The 20,713-nt window shown below is 42.2% G+C and overlaps 3 protein-coding genes across 5 annotated transcripts; 1 reads left to right on the top strand and 2 right to left on the bottom strand.

Moving 5' to 3' along the window:
• Positions 1-496: 496 nt before the first annotated feature.
• On the bottom strand, positions 497-10,826 carry LOC130191782 (ester hydrolase C11orf54 homolog). 3 transcript variants are annotated; one of them, XM_056411473.1, is made up of 9 exons: positions 10,295-10,826; positions 6,289-6,764; positions 6,102-6,200; positions 5,255-5,322; positions 2,812-2,913; positions 2,269-2,445; positions 1,864-2,013; positions 1,649-1,765; positions 497-1,525 (listed from the first exon to the last, which is right to left on the bottom strand). In XM_056411473.1, exons 2-9 carry the CDS (start codon positions 6,353-6,355, stop codon positions 1,352-1,354), a joined length of 954 nt encoding a protein of 317 aa, XP_056267448.1. In that variant the 5' UTR covers positions 6,356-6,764; positions 10,295-10,826; the 3' UTR covers positions 497-1,351. The 3 variants fall into 3 exon arrangements, with proteins under 3 accessions (XP_056267448.1, XP_056267450.1, XP_056267449.1); XM_056411475.1 differs by having other exon boundaries at positions 6,677-6,764; XM_056411474.1 differs by lacking the exon at positions 6,289-6,764.
• A 46-nt stretch (positions 10,827-10,872) lies between these two features.
• c3h11orf54 (chromosome 3 C11orf54 homolog) lies at positions 10,873-13,760 on the bottom strand. The gene is made up of 8 exons (XM_056409925.1): positions 13,625-13,760; positions 13,430-13,528; positions 12,968-13,041; positions 12,781-12,882; positions 12,291-12,467; positions 11,928-12,077; positions 11,724-11,840; positions 10,873-11,616 (listed from the first exon to the last, which is right to left on the bottom strand). The coding sequence occupies exons 1-8, from the start codon at positions 13,689-13,691 to the stop codon at positions 11,470-11,472; spliced, it is 933 nt and encodes a 310-aa protein (XP_056265900.1). The 5' UTR covers positions 13,692-13,760; the 3' UTR covers positions 10,873-11,469.
• A 370-nt stretch (positions 13,761-14,130) lies between these two features.
• Positions 14,131-20,088, top strand: LOC130190464 (myosin-10-like). The gene is made up of 5 exons (XM_056409894.1): positions 14,131-14,553; positions 14,640-14,904; positions 15,020-15,147; positions 16,959-17,001; positions 17,084-20,088. The coding sequence occupies exons 1-5, from the start codon at positions 14,360-14,362 to the stop codon at positions 19,700-19,702; spliced, it is 3,249 nt and encodes a 1,082-aa protein (XP_056265869.1). The 5' UTR covers positions 14,131-14,359; the 3' UTR covers positions 19,703-20,088.
• Positions 20,089-20,713: the final 625 nt, after the last annotated feature.

Below are 20,713 nucleotides of genomic sequence, written 5' to 3'. Positions count from 1 at the left end.
AAGTGCAGGAGAAAATATGGTAAATCTAATTATTTTGTGAGAAAATATGGTTTCTACCGTTGAATATATTCATTTAAATACGAATACACAATAAAAATGTTATACGAATGGAAAAAAATAGTTGATGTCAAGAAGATAGTATCAATATATGATAATCAAAAATCGCAAGGGATAAATAAAACAGTAAAAAAAAAAATCAAAGACCATGAACCAAAGGTCATAACAGTTTTTCTCTTCATAATGACTATATGTTATATTACTTCCACTCGCCCAGTTATATTTAATACCACAATTGTATGTGTTGTTTTCAAAAGGACAACCCCATCGTTTATTGACACCAGTATTATTTTCGAAACATTTTCAGTATGAATATGAATTGGGGCGGCACCTTTTATCTAAATTTAGGAGGAATTGCGCTTAAAGGAAAGAAGAAGAAAAAAGCTTCATTAGAAATAAAAGAGAGCTGGAATTCAGAATAATGGACAATACAAACATGTGGGTTTGTAAATGAGCCTTTATTACATATTGCACATGCACACATTATTTAACCTGTTTTGATGTGTTCCTTTCATGTCCAGTGTTGACAATCAATTTGTGGCTTCTCATAAAAATATTTGTATACACTGTAACACTTATAAAAGTCATTAAAAATGAGTTGCCTCTTTTTTGTTTTTTTTCCACCTGGTCGCTATCTAATTACAAGCACAGGTGTTATTACTTATGGCTGATTAGAGCTCTACCGTCACACCTCAATAAATTTCACCGTGTGAGATATGAGGGAGAAGGAAGTTGTCAAAGGGAGTATAACCAGAGCAAGCACTACAGAAGAAAATATATTATCCAGACTGAACAAAACAACGAAGGCACTGCAATATTTGAAAGAAACAGGATTGAGTGGAAGGATTTTAATTTTTTTTTACTGATGGATAAATCTGTCCCACACCCCAATAGCCTACAATAGGGGGCGGTAATGCACCTTTTGTTAGATGCTATCTGCAATGAAGCCTAAAATAAGAAGATAAGAAGCAGTTATTGAGCAAGCCCTTCCTAAAAAAAAAATAGACCTGGAAGTGGAAACTCCCATATGTTTAAAAAAAAGATTGTAGTTGTAGTGTCACAGATGTGACAGCCACTGTCTGTTTGAGTTGGCAGTTCAAGTTCCCACATGTAGGCTACTACTCTACTGCATTCATTAAACAAATAGCCATAACTATCTGGATGAACATGCTTTTTGTTAAATGAAATGTGCTGATTTGTTTACAAGAAATGCATAAGAATTTCCATAAAAGTGATTTAAGAGGAAAGATTTGCGCTGTGCCACAGACGTGACTTATTTCAATTAATTTGTGTTTCAGTCTCGCCCGACTGTGTGCATGTTTCGAGGTCTGTCGATGCGGAAGACAAACTCTGCCGGCAGGAAGTATCCCAGGTACTCCACGCTGTCCGGCGTGGTGTCTGTGTCGTAGTGGCCACCTTCTCCGTGGTGGCTGAAGCAGTGGGTATGCTCCACGCGCAGGTCCAAACCCTGCGCACACACACAGTAAAACGCGTGAGACAAAAGACGCGTGACGACACGGCCTGTACTTTCGCTGTTTGATGCTCGCCTGGCATCGTCCGCCTTGTGGACACGAGCGTGTGCTGTACTCACAGGGTCTCTGGACACCAGCACCGACAGGCAGACGAGTGGGGCGCTGACTTCATAGGGCTGCATCCAGCCCTCGATGTCGTGGACGCTGTTGAGGGGGTAGGCCGGGAACTCTCTCGGCTATTGATGTGAGCAGATACTCTATGAAAGAAATCCTGCAACACTAAATCCCCCAAATTATCAGGAAACTATTGTGTTTGAAAATCTCCAATATTTACCATGATGTGGATTTTGGCTTTCCCCTTCTGGATGATGAAGGTGCCCCCCAGAGCCAAGCTTTTATCAGGGTAGCGACCTTCTAGAGTCTTCCTCAGGGCCGTCACAAGACTGTGGCCTCCTGTCCTCCTCTTGACCCGCACCTCAATGACCTGGAGAGGGGAAGAGGACATGACTTTTGTTAATGTTTATCCTCTCGGGATGTCGAGAGCACAGATATAGTGGGGCTGAAGTTCACGCGTAACAACAACATACAGATAAATGGGTATACGGTTTATAGGTGTTCGCTATTTGACAAAATGAGAAAGCATTTTATTAATTTTTTAAGGAACCCGAGTGCATGCGCCATGTTCGCTCTCGCAGACGAGAAGCTGCAGATCTCGTCTGATCTGATAAAGACTCAATACCTTTCCAGACTTTCCCTCACAGGCGTACAGATTGCCCTGCAGCCCAAAGTTGCAGTCAGAGAATTTGTTGCGGTATTTTTCCAGCAGACACTGTCCGTCAGCCGGGTTGATGGAGGAGAAGTAGCTGCCATTCACTGCGGGCCTTCCCTCCGCTTCGGTCAGAACCAGGAGAATCAGCTGTGGGCGAGAATATTCAGGGTTTTTTTCTTCTTCTTTTTCCATCTTTGAACATAGCCAGTGACTCCTGCCTGAATCAAGTCAGTTGCTTCACTGCAGAGCAACTTGTCTCGTGCTTCACAGATGTGCGGCTTTCAGTTGAATACAGTCCAAACTCCAAACATAAAGAAATACCACAAACAGAAAATGTTGTTCTTCTTTTTTCAATCCAATATTTACTAAGTCATGCGGGTGAAAACATGTACACCAGAACAAAACTATTTGACATAAGACCTTTCTGGGACCAGTTTATTTATTATTACTTTTAGGCCACTGCTTTACCAAATCATTGTTATCTTGGCGTTCCACTCCAGAGGAAAGACTAACCTCTCCATTCATTCCAACAATCCTGCTGGCAGTAGTTGATGAGCCAAGGATGAAGGCTCCTGACAGCTCCAGCTCCTTCGATATGGTGTTAATGTTGTATTCCTGGGAGGAAGAGATATCTGTTTATTAGGGCTGTAAAACGATTAACATTTTTAATCGGGTTAATCACAGGTTTTTGTGGATTAATCATGATTAATCACATATTACCGATATTCTCGGTATATTTTGTGAGAACATAGAGATTTATGACAAAAGACGGATATATACATTTATACATTCTTCTATACAATGGTGCTGCAACTCAGCAGTTATTTAGCAGTTTTCTTCCATATGGAACATTAATACATCTTCATCCTAAACAGAATGTTTAACCCTCCTGTTACCTTTCGGGTCAATTTGACCCCATTCAATGTTTAATGTTGGTGTTCTTTGGGGTCAATTTGACCCCAGGCTGTTTTTCACTGTGTCAAACATATAAGAAATATCAAATTTTTTATTTATTTAAAGGGCTATTTAGGTAGTCAACAAACAAACATAAAGTACCTCACACTTAAACTTGGGAAGCAATATTAATTCTAATAATTTTCTGGAGGTTTTAATTGTCAAATTGACCCCAAGGGTAAAATATGTTAGTAAATGTAAAGGTAACAGGAGGGTTAAACAGAACCATTAACTCCACCATGATACAATCTAAAGGACTCTAGTCTTCCTCTAGCAGCTGCTGAGGCAAACTGACTGTGTGGGTTTTCTTCATGAACTGGGCCGTGATGAAAGGGACGGCGGGGACACCGCTGCAAAGCTGAAACCTCACCGGCCCGGACAGGTGGACAGGTGGACAGATTGACAAGTGACTTTTTTTTTGCTCGGTCCTGATGCGCGCGCACGGAGCTCAGTGGCGCGCGAGACGGAGCTCGATAAGTGTTAACGCAACGCGAAGAGACAGAAATGACATGCTGCTGTGGAGATACGATCAACAACAGACGTTTAGTTTAATAAAAGAACAAAGACGTGCTCTAGAGAACATGTCAGGGGGCGGGCCAATCTCTTTAATGTCATGCGATCTACCAACACTACGCCGCGATCGACTGGCAGGTCGCGATCGACGTGTTGAGACCCTGATCTACAGGAAGTAAAAGTCGTAACAAGGTTTCCGTAGGTGAACCTGCGGAAGGATCATTACTGATGAACAGACCGTCTGCATGAGAGCGGACAGAGTTCTGATTGAAGTGGTGTATTGGAAGCTCATTTTGCAAGTGACTTTTTTTTCGTCCCGACGACCAACAACAGACGGATTGGAAGCTCATTCTGCGCATGCGTTAAATGCGTTAAAAAAAAAAAACTAGTTAAACCTGTAATTGAATTAACTGAGTTAACGCCTTATTTTTCACAGCACTACTGTTTATATATATATATATATATATATATATATTGCAGGCTTTATAGGGTTAATTCAGTTACTGTTTGATGGACAAATAGAATGGCCAATTAGAGATCCTGAGGTTGACGTGTGTCAATAAAGTTTTATTTTGGGATGAAATGGGATTAGGCATGAAACCTCAGCACCATACTCAGCAGAATGGTACTGCTCATTGTGTTATGCCTATAAACAGGACAAGATAAATTTGGACTCAATGTCTGAGAAGGGAATCTTTGTTGGGTACGACAAGAATAGCCCAGCATACATGGTCTACTATCCAAACATGGGGAAAGTGTCGAAACACAGGTTGGTGAAGTTTGTGACCAAAACAGTTGCAGAGCAGCAAACACAAACTGACATGACCCCGAGTGAGGATGATTTTGAGATCCAGAATAGGACTAACAAGTCCAGACCAAATATTGATGCGAATCCAGGGCATACTCAGGGCCAGGTTCCAGTAACTGTTCCTGAGTTGAATAGCCAAGCACAAACCAAGGAAACTAACTGTGAGCCGAGGCAATACCCTTCTAGAGAGAGGACTGTGACACGTCCGTGGCTGTCACCCGTAGGTTTCCACCCCAAAGCACCATATTTGGTAATAATGCTTTATTTCAGCAGACCGCACACTGTGCCTCTGCTCTGCTCACTCTCTCCTCTCCCTCCATCTCCCCTCCAGTTTATAGAGCTGAGGGCTAATCACACAGATGCCCCACATCTGGGGCCAATTAGGCCCATTTTGCAGCACCTGTCCCCGAGCCACTCCCCCACACACCTCCACAGCTGCCACAAGGACAAAACCAGAGCATTTAAGGGAATATGTATCTGATGGGGAGAATGATGATCATATACTGACTAACATAGATTATTGTTACAGATTAATGTGCAATGTACCCCTAACATTCAGGGAAGCTGTAACTTCATCCAACTCAAAAGAATGAATTAATGCGATGGATGACGAAATGCAATTTGTTAGAGAAAATAACACATACACTCAGATCACTTCATAATAAAAACTAGTTGGCCGACCTTTTGAATCTCGCCTACCGGGTACATCACCCCACCAACATCAGTGATGCGCGGCTTTCCACACAAGCCTGCAGTATGAGGACAGGGGGGACATTAGGAGATTACCAACATGACACACATCCTAATTGACAACTTCACAATTCTGACAAATTGCTTTATGTAACCATTATTTACCGTCAAGCTTAGAATTTATTATATATGTATAATGTAACATCAAATAAATCAACATGTTCAAATAGGCAGCTCTTGGCCCAGGATTATAAGGGTAAACAATGTCAAAATAAGCATGATTGGACAAAATTCATAATGTAGGGGATTCATGAAGGAGTTGATTTGCCTTTTCAATTAAGATTCTGTCTCTAGTGGCGGCTGGTGGAATTTCTTTGGTAGGGCCATCCGATCAATTTCAGCAAACATCCCAGTATGATTAAATGCGCAGTATCAAACACGTATTTTTGCTTTGTAGTTAAATATTTTACATTTATTTATTCCGAATCGTGTTTGAATACAACGATTCGGCTGAGACCTGCCGACAGGCGGAGAGGGCGTGCAGGAAGTGCAGAAAAATAATATATTTTGCGCAGATATGTATTTTTACAAATATTACTGGGTATATTTCATATTTTGAAAACACAAATATTGACAATTTGAATAATTTATCATTAATATTAATATTCTTATTATAGCTTTTTTTGTTTTTGTGGCTCAAGCTGGGTGGGGCCAAGCCCCGAGGTGCTCTCTGTTGGCAGCCTCCACTGATGCAGAGTGTCTGTTAGTTTTTTACATTATGTGATCTGTGATTACAGACTCTTGAAGAACACAGTGTACTTGAACGTAAGGCTCTTACCTTTGACAGGAAACTGGAAGGGCTCCTTGGTGAGATCAGGACACTCCACAACACTCACCTGAACTTCGGCAAAGTTGTCCTCCAGTCCTGCTTGCAGTACTGCAACCAAGAATAAGTCATTATTACTCTCTTTATCTCTCTGTGTGCATATATAAACATGTCTAGGCTGTGTCACTGATGACCTTACCGCCACGCAGTTCCTCTAAATCTGGCACGTGCAGCTGAACCTTTTCAGTGTTACTGATATCTGCCATAACTGTTGAAGATAAAAGTACCCAAAGGCTGTCCGCGGTGGAGAAGGAAGAGTCAACTGCTAAAGCGAGCTCACAGCGAGTAGGCGGAGACTAACTAAGGAGTAAATACGAGATAGTTCCTACCTCCACAGTTTGTTTCCTCGTCTATGCAGCCCATTTATTACCACAGAAGTCTCAATGTAAGATATATATTTTGTCCATGGGTACTATTGTATGAATATAGTTAGCTCACTAATCTGTCTCTTTTGGTACTGATTATCATGTGCATTTATGTCACATTCACTTGGTAATGTGAGAGTCTGCCTGAAAGTCTATACTGACCAGCTGGCCCCCATCTTCAAGCAGATCTTCAAACAATCACTGGAGCTGTGTGAAGTCCCCTCCTGCTTCAGGCACTCCATGATCATCCCTGTGCCCAAGAAATCCTCCATCACAGGATTAAATGACTGCAGGCCCGTCGCCCTGACGTCTGTGGTCATGAAATCCTTTGACAGACTGGTGTTGACCCATCTGAAGGACATTACAGGGACCTCCTGTAGTTTGCCTACCTTGCAAACAGGTCGGTGGATGATGCAGTCAACATGGGACTGCACCATATGCTGCAACACCTGGACTCCCCAGAGACATATGCAAGGTCCTGTATGTGGACTTCAGCTAAGCGTTCAACACCATCATCCCGGAGATACTTCAGTATAAACTCTCCCAGCTCACAGTGCCAACCTCCACCTGTCAGTGGATCACAAACTTCCTAACAAACAGGACGCAGCAGGTGAGGCTGGTAAAAAATCACATATAGCACCCGGACTATAAACACTGGCGTCCCCCAAGGATATGTGCTCTCCCTACTGCTCTTCTCCCTCTACACCAGGGGTGCCCACACTTTCTTTACGCTGTAGATTTAAGGTTCTGCTTGCGGGACCAGTGAGCTCTGTGGCGTCGGGCGGTCAGCTCGCTGTGTGCCCGCCGAGAGCAGCCTGATCTCTTTTTAAAAAATGCTCTGCTGGCTCAGCTTGACTGAGGGTTAAGATTCATAACTTAATATTTAATTAAACTTTAACATAGAACTATAGAGGTGTCTTTTTACTTTTGACCGAATTGCTTGCAATTACATGTGGAATATAACTTTTTTATTTTATTTATTTATATATACACAAATATATATATATATACACACAAATATATATATGTATGCATACATATATAGATATATAACATATGTATTATATATAAACTATATATTTCTCAACACAATATATTTATATTTCTAAACAGAATATATATTGTTTAATTTTTAAACGATATACATCAAATTATATGTATGTATTTTTTTTTATTGTGGGTGTATATATATATATATATATACAATTAAAAATAAAATAATTAGATTTAAAGTATAATGAAAAATATATTTTTTTACTGTAAAAAATTATTTACAGTGAATAATTGGAGTAAACTCATGAGCAAGAACAGCTGATGTGGGGACGTCAAGTCAACTGCTGTTCCTATCGCAGAAAGACCGTTGTCTGTCCTCCCGTCCTTTGGAGTCTGGAATCCCAAGACCAAACTCCAAAGTCCAAACTCCAAATGTACACAAGTCTGTACTCGGCATATTTGGAATTGATAAACGGCCTGTCTCTCCCCAGTGTCTTGATTGTTCATTCCTTTCACCTGCCCGCTGCCACTCATAGTGCTAACATTTCAGAGATAACGCAACTCTGGTAAGTTATTATTCTACACTGCGAAGTGTAGAAATAACACTACAAGTGCTATTAGTGTCAAACTAATAGCACTTGTGTCACTAGTGTCAAAATTAACACTTCTCAGTGTAGTGAGGAGTAAAATAATAACTCTTAACAGAGTTGCGTTAACTCTGAAATGTTAACACTATGTTCAGTGTTACTTTAACACTTTAAAGATAAGGGTCATAAGTTCACTGGCTGAGTGTTAAAATGTACTCTTTAAGTGTTACATTGACACTCCAAATTTTACTGTGTAGGTACGGACGAAATAATTCTTAAATACTATGAGGTAGAGACATAACTCCTTAAAGACCTTTTGTAAAAAGCAAATGAGCCTCTAATCAAAATAAAGAGGACGTTTGTAAAAAAGCCATGAAGCTACAACATATGAATCCTTCTTTAATAGAAAACTTTATAAATCCTTTTATACAATTTAAATGAGAGGACATTTGTAGAAATGTGATAAATCCAGACCCAACACATAAAGCCTTCTTTGGGTAAACGTGAATAAGACTGACTGGCTGTTGACAGGAAAATATAGGCTTGTTTTTATTATGAGGTCCCTGCAACAACGCTGTTGCAAATGTTGAATCAAACATCTGTGAAATGCATGCACAATATTACTGTTGTGTAGAATTATTACAGATTACAAGGTGTGCGAGTAGTTGAGTGTGTGTGTGAAATGCGGAGAGAAAGGAAAAATGCTCATGTTCTGTTCTGTTTTAACATGTGCATGCTTGTTGGTATGAATTGTTATGTGAGGTTTGGCCATGAACTCACATATACCCTGAGTGATGTATGGGTTAGGGTTGGGTTAAAAATTCCTCTGGAAACTGTTGAGGTAGCATATAATTAAATATGTATATATGTTTCTCTGAGGTGCACGGGTGAAACAGTGTGTGTGTATTATCCTAATAAGTCTATACATTGTATCCATAAGAAATGTTATATGGTTTACAGCTGTCGTGAATCGGACAAACGCGACGGCTATGGGGGGTTGGAAATCCGGGGGAGTTGGTCCAGGTCGAGTGGGGGAAGAGTGACATTACAGCATTAAAAAGTGAAGCTGAAGCCGACAGAACAAGTGGACCAGCTGCCTCATGGAACGGACCCGTCAACCTACAAACACCAGAGGCCAAACCTGGTCCCTCCATGGAAAGGGAGACATGCCTGCCACCAAGAGGCTCTAGCGCAAACTACAGTCAGCCTGATGGATCAATGGATGCATCGGTCCCACACAGGATGACCGGACTAAATACGCTGGAACCTGAATGAGACGCACAAGCAAGGGCACAGGCTGCCACGGCCTACCGGGAGCAGCAAGGCAGAGAGGCGGTCAGAGAAGAACAAGAGCTGGAACATACTATTAACGCCATTGGCCAATGGAAAAATAAAGCATCAAAGAGTTGCAAAGACTCTATTGACTGCAGTGCTAAACCCAGCCTCGACCACAAGATGGAGAGAGGATTTACTCCTGCAGGACCTACCACCAGAAGATGTAGCCTTGCAACAACAACAAAAACGCTGGCTCATATTGTCCACCTGCATAAATACACAGCAGCCTATTTACTAATGTGATTGGATAACATCATCGGGTCACACCACTCAGAAATCACCGCCCTGTAATAATAACCTCAAAGGTTATTGAGGCCTGTCGCCATCATTTTATTTGGACTCTATCTGATCTACCATTATTTACCCCATGGTTCCCTTGAAAGCATTTTCAAGTTCTCGTGTTTTCCTTTTTTGAAATTGAAAGTATGGTAAAAGCCAGGATCACAGTTCCAGTCACTGCCTCATCCAGCACATTTTAAAACGATCTCTGACGGGTCTTCTCGTGGCTCAGGGTTTAGTCTCTCCTCCGACAACGTGTAAGAAGATGAACCACAGCTCACGGCGTCCTTTCCCTCCACCTAAACGGACTGGCAGACCTTCACCTTCCCCTCACATTGTCTGTGGGGCAGCTGTCATTCACACAATGTGCTCGTGTGCCAAAGGCGTCCGGACAACGCCAGATGTTTGTTGTCTAAAGAGCAGATGTGAGGGAGGCGAGACAATATGCGCAGCAGAGGTGCTGTTCTACTGTCGTTTGGAGAACGTCCTGGACCACTCACTGGTTGTTCTGAAACGCTTCAAAAAGAACAAAGAGAAAGTGGGGAAAAGGGGCAGGGGAAACTTTATCCAGGCTAATAAAACAAACCTTTCAGGGGTTCTTAAGAGCAGCAATGCACGCGTTGGAGAAAGTGGCTCAGATTTCTGCTCTCAGAAGGGGGGGGGGGGTCCCTGCTGAGTCCAGCTTATGTGAACCAGGGCACAACACAACTTCATGGCTAGCAAGATTCTCCTGCATCAAAGATTAGATGGAATCAAGTTAATTATTAAGACATCGTCAAAGTTATCAGTGTTTTGCTGTTATCCGCGTGTGAAGAACTGCATCAAATAAAAGCCGTATTACAACTATACCACAAGTGTGTGTTGTTTACTAAAGGCCAAATCCATAATATCTTGACACCAGTACGCTATGTATATTTTGGAAACATTTGTCAGTTTGAATATGGATTGGGGCGGCACCTTTTATCAACATTTTGCAGGAATTGCGCTTAAAGGAGGGACACAAATTCTGTGTCATAATGGGATGAGAGCAAAAGAGCTGGAAAACAACTAAGGCACTGCAATATTTGAAAGAAACAGGATTGAGTGGATGAATATATATATATATATATATACAGGACTGTCTCAGAAAATTAGAATATTGTGATAAAGTTCTTTATTTTCTGTAATGCAATTAAAAAATATTAAATATTAAAAGAATAAAAGGCTTGCAATATTTCAGTTGATTTGTAATGAATCCAGAATGCATGACATTTTTGTTTTTTTAATTGCATTACAGAAAATAAAGAACTTTATCACAATATTCTAATTTTCTGAGACAGTCCTGTATATATATTTTAACTGAGATAACTCTGGTTCACACCCCAATACAGTAGGTAGCGGTAATGCAGCTTTTGTTGGATGCTATCCGCCATGAAGCCTAAAAAGAGAAGATATGAAGCAGTTATCGAGCAAGCGCTTCCTAAAACTCCTGTATGTTTAAAAAAATAAAAAAAAGATTGTAAGTTCCTCTCCGCCACCGTCTGTTTGAGTGGGCAGCCAACAATGCAGTTCAAGGTCCCACATGTAGGCTACTACTCGACTGCATTCATTGAGCAAACAGCCATGACTATCTGGATGAACATGCTTTTTGTTAAATCAAATGTGCCGATTTTGTTTACAAGAAATGCATACGAAGTTCCATAAAAGTGATTTAGGAGCAGACGCAGACGTTACTTATTTCAATTAATTTGTGTTTCAGTCTCGCCCGACTGTGTGCGTGTTTCAGGGTCTGTCGATGCGGTAGACAAACTCTGCCGGCAGGAAGTATCCCAGGTACTCCACGCTGTCCGGCGTGGTGTCTGTGTAGTAGTGGCCACCTTCTCCGTGGTGGCTGAAGCAGTGGGTATGCTCCACGCGCAGGTCCAAACCCTGTGCACACACACAGTAAAACGCGTGACGACACGGCCTGTACTTTAGCTGTTTGATGCTCGCCTGGCATCGTCCGCCTTGTGGACACGAGCGTGTGCTGTACTCACAGGGTCTCTGGACACCAGCACCGACAGGCAGACGAGTGGGGCGCTGACTTCAAAGTGCTGCAGCCAGTCGTTGACGTCGTCGTCGCTGTCAAGTGGACAGGCCGAGAACTCTCTCGGCTATTTATGTGAGCAGATTCTCAATGAAAGAAATCCCGCCGCCGAACTATCAGGAAACTATTGTGTTTGAAAATCTCCAATATTTACCATGATGTGAATTTTGGCTTTCCCCTTCTGGATGATGAAGGTGCCCCCCAGAGCCAAGCTTTTATCAGGGTAGCGACCTTCTAGAGTCTTCCTCAGGGCCGTCACAAGACTGTGGCCTCCTGTCCTCCTCTTGACCCGCACCTCAATGACCTGGAGAGGGGAAGAGGACATGACTTTTGTTAATGTTTATCCTCTCGGGATGTCGAGAGCACAGATATAGTGGGGCTGAAGTTCACGCGTAACAACTTTACCCAGAACACTAACATACAGATAAATGGGTATACGGTTTATAGGTGTTCGCTATTTGACAAAATGAGAAAGCAGAAGCTGCAGATCTTGTCTGATCTGATAAAGACTCAATACCTTTCCAGACTTTCCCTCACAGGCGTACAGATTGCCCAGCAGCCCAAAGTTGCAGTCAGAGTATTTGTTGCTGTATTTTTCCTGCAGACACTGTCCGTCAGCCGGGTTGATGGAGGAGAAGTAGCTGCCGTTCACTGCGGGCCTTCCCTCCGCTTCGGTCAGAACCAGGGGAATCAGCTGTGGGCGAGAATATTTAGTGTATTTTTCTTCGTTTTCCATTTTGAATTTAGCCAGTGACTCCTGCTTCACTGCAGAGCAACTTGTCTCGTGCTTCACAGATGTGCAGCTTTCAATTGGATACAGTCCAAACTCCAAACAGCCAAACTTAGTTGTTCAATATTTACTCAGACATGCTGGTAAAAACATGTACAACAGAATAAAACTCTGACATAAGCCCTTCCAGGGACCAGTTAAAAAAAATATATATATTTTTAGGCCACTGCTTTGCCAAATCATTATCTTGGCGTTCCACTCCAGAAGAAAGACTAACCTCTGCATTCATTCCAACAATCCTGCTGGGAACAGCTGCTGCACCGAGGACGAAGGCTCCTGGCAGCTCCAGCTCCTTCGATATGGTGTTCATGTTGTATTCCTAGGAGGAAGAGAGGAAACTATATCAGAATGCATTACAGGCCATTTGATGGTTACTCCACACAATATTTTGTCATGAAAACTACCTTGTGCTTTTGAACCACGGGGACCAGGTACGGCACCCCACCAACATCAGTGATGCGCGGCTTTCCACACAGGCCTGCAATATGAGGACAGGGGGGACATTAGGAGATTACCAACATGACACAGATCCTATTTGACAACTTCACAATTCTGATTAATTGCGTTATGTAAACATTATTTCCTGACGAGCTTAGAATTTATTATATATATATATAATGTAACATCAAATAAATCAACATGTTCAAATAGGCAGCTCTTGGCCTGGGATTATAAGGGTAAACAATGTCAAAATAAGCATGATTGGACTAAATACATAATGTAGGGGATGCATGAAGGAGTTGATTTGCCTTTTCTATTAAGATTCTGCCTCCTAGATGCACACAGAGGGGGCTGTTTTTTACATTATGTGATATCTGACTGCAGACTGTTGAAGAACACAGTGTACTTGAACGTAAGGCTCTTACCTTTGACAGGAAACTGGAAGGGCTCCTTGGTGAGATCAGGACACTCCACAACACTCACCTGAACTTCGGCAAAGTTGTCCTCCAGTCCTGCTTGCAGTACTGCAACAAGCAATAAGTCATTATTACTCACTCTCTCTCTCTCTCTCTCTCTGTGAATATATAAACATGTCTAGGCTGTGTCACTGATGACCTTACCGCCACGCAGTTCCTCTAAATCTGGCACGTGCAGCTGAACCTTTTCAGTTTTGCTAATATCTGCCATAACTGTTGAAGATAAAAGTACCCAAAGGCTGTCCGCGGTGCAGGAGGAAGAGTCGACTGCTAAAGCGAGCTCACAGCGAGTAGGTGGAGACTAACCGAAGAGTAAATACTAGAAAGATAGTTCCTACCTCCACACGGTTTGTTTCCTCGTCTATGCAGCCCATTTATTACCACAACTTCTTCAATTTAAGATATATATAGATATATTATCCTTGGGTACTATAATATGAATAGAGTATGCTCACTAATGTGCCTCTATTGGTCCTGATTACCATGTGCTTTTATTGTAACGATCACTTGTTAATGTGAGAAAACGGAGGATTGAGAGCGGCTCGTATTAAGAAGAGACAAAGCGGAAGTAGAAAGGGGGAAACCTCCCGCCCGCTGGTCGCGTCACGTCGAAGACTTCCTGGTTGGTTCACACAGACACACATGTCGCTTCTCCTCATTTTTTACGTTTTGTTTTTGGTGAAGCTACACGGCCTTGAGCCGCATTAGCGAGATGTTGAGTTAAAAAAGATCTTCCGCGTCCATTTACATTTAATCGGAGGCAACGAACACATTTAGAGCGTCTTTTTGTTCGAGGCTACAAGCGGATCCATTCATCCACTATTTCTTGCCAATAAAGAACTCTTCTATTTTAATATATGCCCTTTGCAAATCTGCACAATGACTGGAGTCCATAATTTCCTAAATGGGACTCAACCCGACGCAATGGGCCAAGTTGGCACAGAGGGGTCATACCACGTTGTCCTGGAGAGTTCCCCTCCAGACTACATGGAGAAAATATCGCGATATCTTTCGTCTTCTATGGGACAAGGCAGACGGGATAACGTATCCACTGGTCCTGCTGAAGCAGAAAGGTAAGGGAGTCCTTTACATGTCACACTGATGATAACCCTTTCCCCCTTAACGGCAGCCTGAACAATGTCTGCTTGTTCCTATGCAGTGACTCAGGAGACAGCCTGTTCATAACCCAAAAGGAAGCAACGCTACCTAAGGATGTGAGGTCAGACCGACTACATCAATACATCAGAGATCTAGAGGAAAGTGAAAGCAGTTCCTCATCCGTCTCTCACAGTGGAGAGTTCAAAACTTCCAAGTTAGGGAGAAGAAAGAATTGCCCCCTGCCAAAATACAGTTTCCCTTTCCTCGAAAAGCGGGAGGGGAAGCTCAGAAGCAGTCCGGTACCCGACCAGAACAAAAGCCTCAATGTAAGGACGACCAACACTTGGACACACATTTTGTTTGCCTGCTGGTGTTGCTTTAGAACTTTAAACAGGGGCTCTGTACATTTTATGTTGCGCTGAAGTCTTTCCTCCCCCCCAGTATTACATCCTTGGAGGCTTCTTTAAATGTCTTGGAGAGCTGAGGCAGAGCTCTCAGAGAGGACCGAATCTGGAGTCATCTTTCCCAACAGTTGACATGGATGGGGAGGACATATCCCCATTGTCAGAGTAAGTTTATTGCAAGGAATATTTCTTTCAAGGTATAGTAATGCTTCTTTGAAGTTAAGTGTGTTTATGTATGTATGTATGTATTTGTATGTGTATATATATATATATATATATATATATTAGTGCTGTGAAAAATAACACGTTAACTCAGTTAATTCAATTACAGGTTTAACTAGTTATTTTTTTTAACGCATTTATAGCATGCGCAGAATGAGCTTCCAATCGGTCTGTTATTGGTCGTCGGGACGAAAAAAAAGTAACTTGCAAAATGAGCTTCCAATACACCACTTCAATCTGAACTCTGTCCGCTCTCATGCAGACGGTCTGTTCATCGGTAATGATCCTTCCGCAGGTTCATCTACGGAAACCTTGTTGCGACTTTTACTTCCTGTAGATCAGGGTCTCAACACGTCGATCGCGGCGTAGTGTTGGTAGATCGCATGACATTAAAAAGATTGGCCCGCCCCCTGACATGTTCTCTATAGCACGTCTTTGTTCTTTTATTAAACTAAACGTCTGTTGTTGATTGTATCTCCACAGCAGCATGTCATTTCTGTCTCTTCGCGTTGCGTTAACAGTTATCGATCTCCGTCTCGCGCGCCACAGAGCTCCGTGCGCGCGCATCGGGACCGAGCAAAAAAAAAGTCACTTGTCAATCTGTCCCCGTGTCCGGGCCGGTGAGGTTTCAGCTTTGCAGCGGTATCCCCGCCGTCCCTTTCATCACGGCCCAGTTCATGAAGAAAACCCACACAGTCAGTTTGCCTCAGCAGCTGCTAGAGGAAGACTAGAGTCCTTTAGATTGTATCATGGTGGAGTTAATGGTTGACAAACAAGAGAAAAATGTTCTGTTTAACCCTCCTGTTACCTTTACATTTACTAACATATTTTACCCTCGGGGTCAATTTGACCCCAGCAATTAAAACCTCCAGAAAATTATTAGAATTAATATTGCTTCCCATGTTTAAGTGTGAGGTACTTTATGTTTGTTTGTTGACTACCTAAATAGCCCTTTAAATAAATAAAAAAGTTGATATTTCTTATATGTTTGACACAGTGAAAAACAGCCTGGGGTCAAATTGACCGCAAAGAACACCGACATTAAACATTGAATGGGGTCAAATTGACCCGAAAGGTAACAGGAGGGTTAAACATTCTGTTTAGGATGAAGATGTATTAATGTTCCATATGGAAGAAAACTGCTAAATAACTGCTGAGTTGCAGCACCATTGTATAGAAGAATGTATAAATGTATATATCCGTCTTTTGTCATAAATCTCTATGTTCTCACAAAATATACCGAGAATATCGGTAATATGTGATTAATCATGATTAATCCACAAAAACCTGTGATTAACCCGATTAAAATTTTTAATCGTTTCACAGCCCTAATATATATATATATATATATTCTTGTGACCTGTATACATGAACTCCCAGTAAACAGAATATTCTCTAATATTCCTGCTTAAAAGTCCAATTTGAGTGGAACTCTACAGTTTAGAGTAATGATTTTTTTTGGTTTAGTACAAAGACAACCCTTGTAATAGTAGTTAATGATATTAGGAAGAATGTAGTTGATCCCAAAATTATTCAAAATAGCCTTGAGGAACACATCCGTGGTCCTGCAGCAGCAATTTTTAACAGTGTTGCCTCTTATCCTTCAGAGAGATTGTTCTCTGTTGCAAGAGATCAATAATTAAATAGCTTGTGGGACCCCTCAAGGATCAATTTCAGGGCCACTACCCTTTTACATCCGTACATGTTATTCTCGCTCCAACATGGTTTTAAATGTATAACGTATTCTGTTCCAGAGATGATGGAGAGAAGTCAGAGGACGAAGAAATCAAAGTGGTGGTAAGCAGGCTGTTAACCACCTTACACGTTGTTGCATGTTTTCAACTGAGCATTTGGCTGTAATCCGTGTGTCACTTTACAGGAGAGGAAACACTTCCTGGTATCGTCCAAAAGAACGAGTCAACAAAGATGGTGCAACCAGTTAAATAGACAAAAGAGGAGTAAAGATCATAAGGCCGGGCGAGAAACATCAGGAAGAGGAGAAACCGAGAGGCCTCATATAAAACCAAGCGAAGGTAACGGCGAGGATGCTGAGCAGTTACAGTCCGGCGCAGTTGCCGAACCTCGAAGTGATGATGCTGAGATACAGAAGAGGAAGAGGAAGAAGAAGAGGAAAGGTAGTGCTGAAGATGCTCAGCAGTTACACTCTGGTGCAGTTGCAGAACTTCAAATTGATGATGCTGAGATACAGAAGAAGAAGAAGAAGAAGAAGAAGAAGAAGAAGAGGAAAGGTAGTGCTGAAGATGCTGAGCAGTTACACTCTGGTGCAGTTGCAGAACTTCAAATTGATGATTCTGAGATACAGAAGAAGAAGAAGAAGAAGAGGAAAGGTAGCGCCGAGGATGCTGAGCAGTTACATTCCGGTGCAGTTACAGAACCTCGAATTGATGATGCTGAGATACAGAAAAAGAAGAAGATGAAAGGTAGTGCTGAAGATGCTGAGCAGTTACACTCTGGTGCAGTTGCAGAACTTCAAATTGATGATTCTGAGATACAGAAGAAGAAGAAGAAGAAGAAGAGGAAAGGTAGCGCCGAGGATGCTGAGCAGTTACATTCCGGTGCAGTTACAGAACCTCGAATTGATGATGCTGAGATACAGAAAAAGAAGAAGATGAAAGGTAGTGCCGAGGATGCTGAGCAGTTACATTCCGGTGCAGTTACAGAACCTCAAATTGATGATGCTGAGATACAGAAAAAGAAGAAAAAGAATAAGAAGAGGAAAGGTAGTGCTGAAGATGCTGAGCAGTTACACTCTGGTGCAGTTGCAGAACTTCAAATTGATGATTCTGAGATACAGAAGAAGAAGAAGAAGAAGAGGAAAGGTAGCGCCGAGGATGCTGAGCAGTTACATTCCGGTGCAGTTACAGAACCTCGAATTGATGATGCTGAGATACAGAAAAAGAAGAAGATGAAAGGTAGTGCTGAAGATGCTGAGCAGTTACACTCTGGTGCAGTTGCAGAACTTCAAATTGATGATTCTGAGATACAGAAGAAGAAGAAGAAGAAGAAGAGGAAAGGTAGCGCCGAGGATGCTGAGCAGTTACATTCCGGTGCAGTTACAGAACCTCGAATTGATGATGCTGAGATACAGAAAAAGAAGAAGATGAAAGGTAGTGCCGAGGATGCTGAGCAGTTACATTCCGGTGCAGTTACAGAACCTCAAATTGATGATGCTGAGATACAGAAAAAGAAGAAAAAGAATAAGAAGAGGAAAGGTAGTGCCGGAAATGCTGAGCAGTTACAGTATACAGTATCTGGCGCAGTTGCAGAACCTCAAATTGATGATGCTGAGATAAAGAAGAAGAAGAAGAAGATGAAAGGTAGCGCCGAGGATGCTGAGCAGTTACAGTCCGGTGCAGAAGCAGGACCTCAAATTGATGATGCTGAGATACAGAAGAAGAAGAAAAAGAAGAAGAGGAAAAAAGAATTAAGAATTGAAATAGCGGAGGAAAATGAAGAGGAGGCATCGAATGGGACTTTGGATTTGCCGCCGATGTCAACAGAACAGTTGGAGGAGTCTGGAAATTGTTTAGAAAATACTGCGGCTCCTCAAGAACCATTAGGATCCAGTTTGGTCAAGACGAAAAAACACAAGAAGAAACATCACTCCTCTAATGACGCCACTCAAGACGAAAAAGAGGGCGTGGATGTAAGCTTTTCTCCTGAGGATTCTGTGACCATGGCTAAATGTTCATCGAAGAATAAGAGGAAAACTTTCTTTGAAGAAATGAATGTCTTTCACACTCCGAAAGAAAATGTGAAGTTTAAAAACGCATCCAACCAGAAAACAAATGAGGGCCTTAAGGACCAAAACACTGAGTCGGTGACTAAGAAGAAGAAAAAGAGTGACATTTTGAGCAGGGGTGTATCTGAAGACAGAGTGGCGCAAAGCGATGATTCAGTGTCTAAGAGAAAGAAGAGGCACTCGTCCTTCCTCGTTGCTGATGCAGAGGAAAGTTGTGCACAGACGTACATAATCTCTCCCTCTGCGTGCCGGGCCGGCGCAGGGAGGAAGAGGAAAATGGAACGCACGGGAAATGAAAGCGAAGGACTGGACAGTGCAGCTGACGCAGGGTTTTCTGCCAATGATGAGGCTGTGGTATTGAAAAAGAAGAAGAAAGTGTGTAACAGTGTGATAGTAGAGGCTCCTCCGACTGCCACGACCGTAAGCCCGGTTTCACGCAAGGAAAAACGCAACTGTGATGCGAGCACGGAAACGCTGACCTCGGTCAAATGTGATTTAGCATCTTCAGAGACGGTGAATGACACGAAGACCAGAAAAAGAAGAAGAAAAAATGATGAAAAGTTGTTGACTAAGTCGGCTGAGTCCGAGCCCGGGGAAACCAGAGGGAAGGAAAGAAGCGAGCAGCCGCCTGTCGGCGCCGTCACATCGGAGACTCCTCTCACCCTGAGAAAGAAGCACAGAAAGCTCAAGCGGAAACTTCTTAATCCAACCGTGGAGTCCTTCTATGAGTCCTAGTTTGAACTCGCTGATTGGATGAGTTGTAGACTTGAGTTTGATCAGTGGCGGAATCGACTTCCTGTGTTGTGTTGATGTGAAAAGACTTTGTGTTTGAATATGTATTTTGTTTTGTATCAAAGCATTTTACTGATACAGCTCTCAACCTTTTCGGTGTTGCGGTGAACTGAAAAATAACAACAGACTAATGAGTTATTTAAAATAAAATTACATGCCTTTTTTTATTAAATTGTGATCACTCTTGAATGTGAAACAAAATGCAATGTTTTCTGTTTTTAATATGCAGTAAGCCGATGTCAACTGTTCAGGTTGACAACCATGTACACAGCTACCTAATGGGCATTTGGCTCTCATAGAAGGGGAAGTTGGTGTCTTTCCTTAAACTTGCATTGTTTTGCCCCACCAAAAAAAAAGAAATGCGTAAAAAGATGAATGGTTCTGTGTTTTGGAAATCCAGACGCTTTCCTCCACGTACCACTGCTGCAGCAACCCGTGCCCGCTTATTGCAAATGCTCTGATATCGGCGTTTCACATGTGTACCGTATTGATAAGTAATACCGAGCCACTGCTTCAGGTAAAACATGTTCTCAAATTTAATTTGAGTGGTTTTGGCAGACCACCATTTTTTAAAGAGTCCTATTCATCTACTATTAAGGGGCGGCTGTAGCTCAGTGGGGTAAGGGGGTCATCCTGCAACCCCAAGGTTGTCGGTTCGATCCCGGCTCTCCCCATTAGTTGCAAGTCGAAGTGTCCTTGAGCAAGGCACTGAACCCCCAGTTGCTTCCCGGGCGCATCACTGCAGCCCACTGCTTCTTAATAACTAAGGATGGGTTAAATGCAGAGAACTAATTTCCCCTTGGGGATTAATAAAGTATATATCTATCTACTTCTGCATTTGTGATTGCTGCTAGTGGAGCAATAACCTGGGAACAGTAATGTGTAACTCAATGTGTAATAATTAATGTCATGTTTTACGAACAACGTGTGTTAATCGTCGATCCTAGGCTAATG

The sequence above is a fragment of the Pseudoliparis swirei genome, chromosome 3, assembly GCF_029220125.1.
Source record: "Pseudoliparis swirei isolate HS2019 ecotype Mariana Trench chromosome 3, NWPU_hadal_v1, whole genome shotgun sequence".
NCBI lineage: Eukaryota > Metazoa > Chordata > Actinopteri > Perciformes > Liparidae > Pseudoliparis > Pseudoliparis swirei.
Note: the sequence above shows the minus strand (reverse complement) of the source record. Positions and strands in the feature narration are given on the sequence as shown.